Here is an 8,578-nt window from a genome sequence, read left to right as displayed (position 1 = left end):
TTGCAGTTAATACTTGGCAATAACTATTTGATCTCCAGATACGAAAAAAGCCATGATATATTGGCTGCAGAAAGACTAACATTATGAAGTGCTGAATTTAATAGGAATACTGCCCACAAAAGAGCAGGAAAATTCACGGTATGATGCCTGAACAGCGAGCACACCTTTGGTTTTCTCCAAAATATAAAACAGAATGAGGATCTCAATCCCTCCAGAGGCCTGATACTTCTTGACGCCTCTCGGGCCCTGCACCACATACCAGCATCGAATTGGTCAGAGAAAAATCTCTGATTGTGCCTGTGTTGAAGAAGCCATGCCATACTATCTGGGGAGGTCTGCTGTATACTGATGTTGCTGCTGATACTGACTGGCAGCAACTGAACTGACAGACATCTCAATGTCAAGGAGACATGTTCAGAGACAGAATGGCAGATCTTGGGCAATACTGCCAACAATATTTCAAGAAAGGCTTCTGTAGCACATTACCTTATCTACCAGCACTTGTCTACTGCACTTTGGGAGGTTGTTACAGAAGATCGAGGAGGAACACAAGTGATGAAATCTGAAATCAAAAGTTGGTGGCAGACAAACAGCTAACAGTACACGTACTGCAATTGTAATAACTCCACCATAGCGGAAACACAGCTGTGCCATTTCTCACCACCCAAGGGATTAGAACCAAAGTGACATGGGCTGGTATGTTTCTGCACACCTTACTAGCAACAACAATGCTGCCTTGGAACAGGGGAGTCATCCCCTGCAATAAGGGAGCTGACACACGTCAGAAGAGGCACATGCAGCGACAATGCCCTTCACAGTACCCAAGGAACCAGCAGGCTGTAGCTATGAAAAAAATGGTGTGATGCAGTGCAATTTGGAACATGGCAGACAAAAACTGGTTTTATTATTGTTTATAATCTGTTTCAGTTATTTAAAATGTATACTAGTGACAGAAGGAAGGAAACCAGATGTGGGGCAATAAAAGTGAAGACATAGATTTGGAAACAGATGCAGCTTTATTAGTAGTAGGAATAGTTACGGTGATGCATTTATTAATGCATACTGTATCACTAGTTACTGATGACAGGAAACATTTGCTGTTGATAATAATGTGTGTAAGAATGAGTATAGCCCGTGTTTAAATTATATGTATTAGGCTACAGTGTAGTCAATGACTATCCTCGAGGGGTACAATACATCATATTAGAGAACTTGATCCTTACCCCATTTATGTGAAAAGAATAGCACATTGACTTAACAGTGACTACGCAGAAACTGGAACTCCAAATCATATTGTTCACAGATGTCACCCAATAAGAAAGTGAAAGTAGATGATGAAACAGTACACAACATTATACAGAATAAGTGGAAGTAGTATAAATAAACAAACTTGCCAACAAGATATGCTGTTCATTTGAAAAGTATGGCACAGCAACAATCACATTAAATCAAATACTTCAGTTCGCTAGGAATCTATAGCTTATTCTCGGTCTTCATTTGTTGTTATTACTAATTCCTCCTGTTCACTAGAAGTATATGCCATGTACCATACATAGAGGCAAACACCGTGTAAAGTTCATTTGGATAATAAGCCAAGATTGAGTCAGCTCATATATATATAAACATAGTAACCTGTTGCGTTGGATGTTTTGCTCGTAGAAGTAACTTATTGCCTTGATGACATTGTTAACAAGTTCTTTGCCATACTTTCACCCCCAGCTATTGTGTTATGGGACACCACATCTAAAATGAATGATGTAGTAATTAAAAAAACTGAGCATCAAGAATACTGACAGTAATTGCACATATTTGCTGAGGATTCTTCAGACTGGCATTATTACACTTATTTCCCAGCACATGCACTCTTTAGTAGTTCTGGCTGCTAATAATCAAGTTCCAGATAAAATGTGATTAATTCAAGCAATAATCAATGTGTAAAATACAAATAACGAATGGGTTGTGTGTTCTGGTATAACATCTTCATCTAGCTCCCATCAGGCTAAAGCAAGAAATTCAGAAACTCTAGGAATTCTTACAATGGTCAAGGGCATTTGTGTTTAGGTGTGTCTACATACTTCTACCAGAGAAAAAGCAAGAGCTTGAAAGTTAGTTAACTATTGTTTCTCTGTGTCACTCCCTAAGTCACCTACAGGTGACTGGATGTCTTTCCTTTATTTTGTGTATTATCCATACAGGAATTTCCAACGTTACATAATTAAAAACATTCCTTATTAGTCGTTCATACAAATTACAGTTTACATCCATTTAGTGCCTTAAGATTCCAATTAATCAAACGAGCAGCTATCTTCACCATAAACATGCCTCTGTTGTTCTAGCTCATGGATAACTTTTGGTCAATTATCAAGTTGATCACGTAAATATTATGCTGTCAGTAGGAAATAAACAGCAGGTATTTAATACAGATGTAGAAGTAACGGTCTCTTTCCTTGTATCAGCTTCCCTGCACTTTTCTCCTGCGTTACATTCAGCCTCCGTAAGTACCTATATTACACATCAGTGTAGAAATAGATCATACAGTGTCCAGCAAAAAATTCTAACATTTTTTAATATAGGCTGGTGAAGGTGAGAAGGGAGGGGCAGGTCACCCTTACAACTGAGTGAGTGTGACTTTTTATGTATATATTTTTTTTCCTTCCATGAATAAGAAACTAATAGTTCCAAAAATTAATCCTATTCTCGAAACAAATTTCACCTTCTGAAGGTAAGTACCAACATACCATTGTGTGTCTTTGATGTGATGTTTTTCTCAAGTGAGAACTCATGCTGTTTGTGTGGATGTCATGCACCAGAATTTCAAGTTAATGATTGAAAGTTGTAAACTTAAAGCACTAACAAAGAGTGAAGAATACACATTAACATCACACAAGCACTGTATAGTGTTTGTTTGTTACATGTAATCCTGCACTAATAGCATGTTTCTTAGGCTCATGTCCCTATTGTCCAAGTGTGACAAGACTAACTGATTATCTGTATGGTCTGTTTGGTAAAAACTGCCTTGATGAAATTGCATGTAAGTGTTGGTTACCTACAGGCAGGGTAGTTTAAGAGGCTATAACAAAGTAAACAGATGATTGCATTGAGGTGTTTGCATTGAGGTTACAACAGCTCCTACCACACTCATTTATCTCCCAGCAGCAGTCACATTTCTGTAAAATCACTAAAGATGGTCTCAAAGTAAACGAATTTCTTGTTCTTTGTGACTTTACAGAAAATTACTCCTTCACTATTCAGGATGAGATATTAGGATTCCACTGAAATAATTCACAGGCTACAATTCACTCATTTGTAGCTTACTACAGACTCCAGCACTAATAAAATACGACATGTATCATATGTGGAAATATCTGTCTTCAGCATGATACAGTATGTGTTTATTCTTTCCGGGGACAAATTTCATCAATTTCTTAAAATGTCAGTTTTCAAATCCAAAGTACATTCATTACTTTTTGGATGGATGTGCTGCCCAACAAAAAAAAAAACCACAGAACTTTATGAAACTGTCCATCAAGATTTTGATGTTACAGCGGAATGACCTTTTTTTTTTTTTTTTTTTGCCACAGCACATGGTAAAGGGCTTTGTGATGGGATAGGAGGGACTGTAAAGAGATTAGCAAGACTTACTAGCCGCCCTCAAGCAACCTTACAAAAATCATATTTTGACATCATGACAGTTGTTTGAGTGGTTCAAGGAAAATATTCCTTCAAGTCTCTTCCATTATACATCGGTGTCCCACCATGATCAAGATACAGCCGAGCTGAAACAATGTTTCAAAAATACAAGGACGATTCCAGGTACCCATAAGCTTCATTGTGTAATACCTGTTAAAGGTTTAGTAAAGACAAAGACATATTCTGCTTCTTTGGTGATTAGAGAAGAGTCAGTGATAGCTATGGTGAATGAAATGCTGTTAATAAATATACATGTATTTGTTGCCTGTATGTATTACATACATTGGTGGGTTGCGTAGGTCTTACAAACATGTGAAGAAACAGATGAAATAAAGTTCAGTTCTTGTATCCACAGGGACCATCTCCATTTGTGTCTGCCAAACCAGACATTTGTACAGAAAATGTGACATCAAAAGAGCGGATCCAATGACACCAACTGGAAGGACATACAATCCCCCTGCATCAGATCGGGCGAAGATTAACAATTTAGTTGAAGAATTGTGAGGAGATATCTAATAACTTTTCATTGCAACTGTAATGTAAATAATCGTAATAAAACTATAATAATGTAAACCATGTTTTTATACAATATTACTTATAGATTGTGCTTTATCGTAATTTGCTTCGTGTGTGTGTGTGTGTGTGTGTGTGTGTGTGTGTGTGTGTGTGTGTGTTACCTTCTTCATTTCAGTAGTGCATGATGCCTTAGGTGTGCCTTCTTCAATATTTATAGCAACACACTGTAGCAATTAAATATATTTTTTTCAAAAAATTTTAGATTGGGTGTTTTGAGATATTCAGCCATAGGTCAAGGTCAATGACCTTTAGTACGGAAATTCTCAGAAACTTGCAATGTAACATATCAGTGTACAGGTCTATTTGCTAGTTTTCCAACGGTACAATTTTCATTGCTGTAACTGAATTAGTCATTTATGTTGAGACATATGCATGTATATTTCATACTAACTTCAAACTCTATAGACCTATAACTTTTTTTCACAGCTGTAACACATCTGCAAATTGGTATTACTCCCTCTCTTATCTGGGTCATTGAATGCACCAAATTTGAAAGGAATCTGAGATGGTCAGGTTGAAAATGTTACTTCACTGCATTGAATTGACATGGAATGACCTTTCCATTACAAGGCGGCTCAACCATGCCACATATGATCCTGTCACGTTTTATATCCCACTGACAGACTTGCTGAATTATGTACAAATGAAATCATCACCCCACACATTTTGTGTCTAGTAGCTACTAAACATTTGTCATATGGGGTCAGCATAGTTCCCTTCCAAGTGACGGTATTTATGACAATGGAAAGTTCTGATTAAATGTAAACAATTTAGGAGTAGAAGTAACAACTCCATAGTAGAGGCAATGAGTTGTCAACAAGCACAGAAAAAAGACAGAAAACTTTGCTATCGTTCGGATAAATCTTACAAACCTCTGAAGATCTACATTGTGCTGGTACAAGTGTGGTCAACCAGCACAAGGTAGCCAAGCAGGTCTGAACACTATGCAAAACAGGATTCACCTGAAAGCCAGTAAAGCTTCCAGTCTTGTTTATGTGCCTGTCCACAGCTCATTGCATTTACTGTTCAGTGGGCAGTTACCTTTACTCTTAAATTATTTACGAATTAGTGTATTTGTTGGGTACATTGAGAGCTAATGTAAAAAATAACACTCCCGTTGCAAGCATCAAGACTGGTGCTTACACTTTTCTCACATTGGGGACTATTAAAACACTTACTGTCATTTTGGGTTTCTAGGAAGCCAATATGCTCCTCGCACTACCAGCATGTGTACAACACAATTCCAGCATTTACAAGGACATTCCCAAACTAGTAGTTCTGTAAAGAGCAGTAACCCTACCAAGATTTCAAATTACTTCAACAGATTCTGCAGATACACCAATTACTGAATTGCATTATGTTGTTCTGCATTTCTGCTCTAAACTTCCCAGTACTAAAATACTTGCACTTTAATTAACTCCACCCAGCAACAGACTTTAGAATATCATCTGAAGCACACCAAAGGTTCTACATACCAAAAGCAAAACATTTTCTATGGTTCTAGTGAGATAAAAAGACCTTTAGCAAAATGAAAACCTTACATGGAATAAAATGTAATTAATTTTTTGCACCCACATGAGAAAGACATACCCAAATAATCCCCTTTCAACACTCAAAAATATAAGCAACAAACATTGAGAACTAAGTTGAGTTAAATGAAAATCTTTTTTTGTATTGACAAAATCTGCCCAAAATGCCATTGCTGCTTCAGTGGAGACAAATATGAACAGCTGATAACAGCATAGTGAACGGATTTGTTCAAGTATTTATGTTCTGTTGTTAGACTACAAGAAAATTCCTACTTTTCTCACGAGATTTATTTTGCTTACACACACACACAAACAACACCTGGTTATTCAATTCGACATAATGAAAACAATTCTACAAATACCAAGAACTGAACTGGTTATTGAAACTGTAATGTCATGTGTAAATAATGAATAAATGGCTAAGACTATCACCATTCTGCACAAAAACAGAAAAGAACCAATGTCAACAAAAGAACAAGCATTGTACTTTCCAGTGGTGAAATCACACATAACTGGAACCATGGCACTGGTACTCTACAATGACCATTAATGGTCCATGAAGAGTAACTCAGGAAACCCAAAGTCCCCCCCCCCTTCCTAGCCCCAAGAAATATTAGCTGTGAACAACCTGCAGAGAAAACTATGTGCATAAGTTGCGAGACTGAATTTGACGTTAACAGCTGGTACGGCCAATATTGTGAATGCAAAAATAAAAAGGTTGGACAATTCTCGACGAGTATGCTTATATCAACATTCTCACAACAATTACCATTAGTACGAAAACAACATTTACATAGTACTGATGCATGTCTGTATTAACGAATATGCTCCATCATCTAAATTCCACATCATGTAACAACGGATTGAAGAAAATGAGGCTCACAATTGAATAGATTTTGGAAAGTTCAGTTCGCTATTCTGACAACATTAACACAGAATTCATGATCCTTTGACAACTGCCACATTTCTAAACTGGAAACGCTTCAAACTCTAAAGTATACCATCACCGCCACATGAACAGTAAAAGTTATGTTCAAGATATTAATTAGCAGACGACAATTGCTAGTCACCACTGGTAAAGGAAAATGTTTAGCATTCAGTACTCCTAGATCAACTTTTTTCCAAAGATTTATTATTTTTCAAGAATTTACAGATGGTGTTTATTAAAATTGTAAACATTTTCCACATGAACGGATCTTTATTCATGTACATAGAGATTTAAATGAGTCTTCTATGCAATACTGCTTGCATTTGATGCAATCCTGGGCCATAAATCGGCACACTCCTTTGCAACAGGCCCAGTGATCGCACTGCCTTTCATTTCACCTTTGTTGTTTACTATTACACCAGCATTATCTTCAAAGTATATGAAGACCCCATCCTTCCTCCGGAACGGTTTTCGCTGCCTAATGACAACTGCTGGCATCACCTTCTTCCTCAACTCTGGTTTTCCCTTCTTCACTGTAGCAACAATCATGTCACCTGAACCGGCCGCCGGTAAACGGTTGAGACGACCCTTTACTCCCTGGACAGCTATCACATAGAGGTTTTTCGCGCCTGTGTTGTCAGCACAGTTAATTACTGCACCCACAGGTAAACCTAGAGATATTCTGAATTTGGCTCCTGCAGAACCACCTCTTCCTCTCTTCGACATTTTTTAAGCCTGGAACAAAGCACAATCAATCACTAATGTATACTCTCTCAAGTTTTAACGTTGACAAACAAATTTTTTTCATACTTAGTAATTACAAGGAAGTGGGTACAACTTGCACATAGAAATGTGTACCACAATATTGAAGGACTGTAGGAATTCATCATCAACGTGACTTCTCAACGCCTGAGAAGTACAACAGATCTAAATCCTCCCACTAGTTTTCCTAGGGCAAACTTTAACATACGCTTTTACAACTGTCGAGTACTCCGAAATTATACACCATACTTCACAGCCAGACAAAGTGGCAGTGATGTTCTACTGCACGGCACAAATTTGGTACAAAAAAACTTTTTTCATGCTAATAAAAGAAACATCTCAGACTCGAAGTCACAGAAATTATTTGTAAGAACAACCCACATCGCAGCAAATTACTGGCTTCTTACGTTTTCCAACAAATTTCTATCTCAATATGCATATGGTGGAAACACGTGGTCATATTATTACGCCGAAACAAATACTTTCTTCAATTTCGTCCACAATATATTATCAACCTACATTTAAATTTAGTTTACAGATATAAAACAAAAACTTAGGTTGAATACTTACTTTCTTCAATACACTGTTATATTAGAACTCCACTACACACACAATCACAGGAACTCCGTCCACATATCCAAAGAGCCTCCAAGAGAGCGTGGTAACCAAAGACTTTCGTGAAGCAGGAATGCAAACACATTTCACAAATAGAAACCAAACCCGTTTCTCGACTCTATCGATATTATCGTTTTTTGTATCAGTGGACGGTTAGGGTAGGGACTAACAATTATACTGTGCAATATGTCACGTTGCACAACATTATTTACGGTCCGTAAGTAAGATTGAAGAGTATTCAGTATTTACTGCAATATATGAACGGATCTAGAAATTACTGAGCAAAAGGCTTGCCGTTATACAGATGCTGGGTGAAGTTGTGGATTAGCAGCCGAGTACGTACATACGATTGCTATAGTCAATTGCCATTTTTTCTTTGCAGAAAGCAGGAAAACGTTATTAGGACACATACAAGTCGAGCGTATTAAATAAATAAAGCGGGGCCACAATTCTGCATAATCAGAACTAATAGTGGTAC

General features: G+C 37.4%; 1 protein-coding gene across 1 annotated transcript; it reads right to left on the bottom strand.

Moving 5' to 3' along the window:
- Positions 1-7,026: 7,026 nt before the first annotated feature.
- On the bottom strand, positions 7,027-7,449 carry LOC124772778 (60S ribosomal protein L23). The gene has a single exon (XM_047249352.1). The coding sequence runs from the start codon at positions 7,447-7,449 to the stop codon at positions 7,027-7,029; it is 423 nt and encodes a 140-aa protein (XP_047105308.1).
- Between the last annotated feature and the right edge of the window lie 1,129 nt (positions 7,450-8,578).

This window comes from Schistocerca piceifrons, chromosome 1 (genome assembly GCF_021461385.2).
Source record: "Schistocerca piceifrons isolate TAMUIC-IGC-003096 chromosome 1, iqSchPice1.1, whole genome shotgun sequence".
In the NCBI taxonomy this organism is placed as follows: Eukaryota; Metazoa; Arthropoda; class Insecta; order Orthoptera; family Acrididae; genus Schistocerca; species Schistocerca piceifrons.
The sequence above is the reverse complement of the archived record's forward strand: the minus strand, read 5'-3'. Positions and strand labels throughout refer to the sequence as shown.

Excerpts from the sequence above, each read along its gene's own strand:
- LOC124772778 (XM_047249352.1), bottom strand. The coding sequence starts at position 7,449 with ATGTCGAAGAGAGGAAGAGGTGGTTCTGCAGGAGCCAAATTCAGAATA.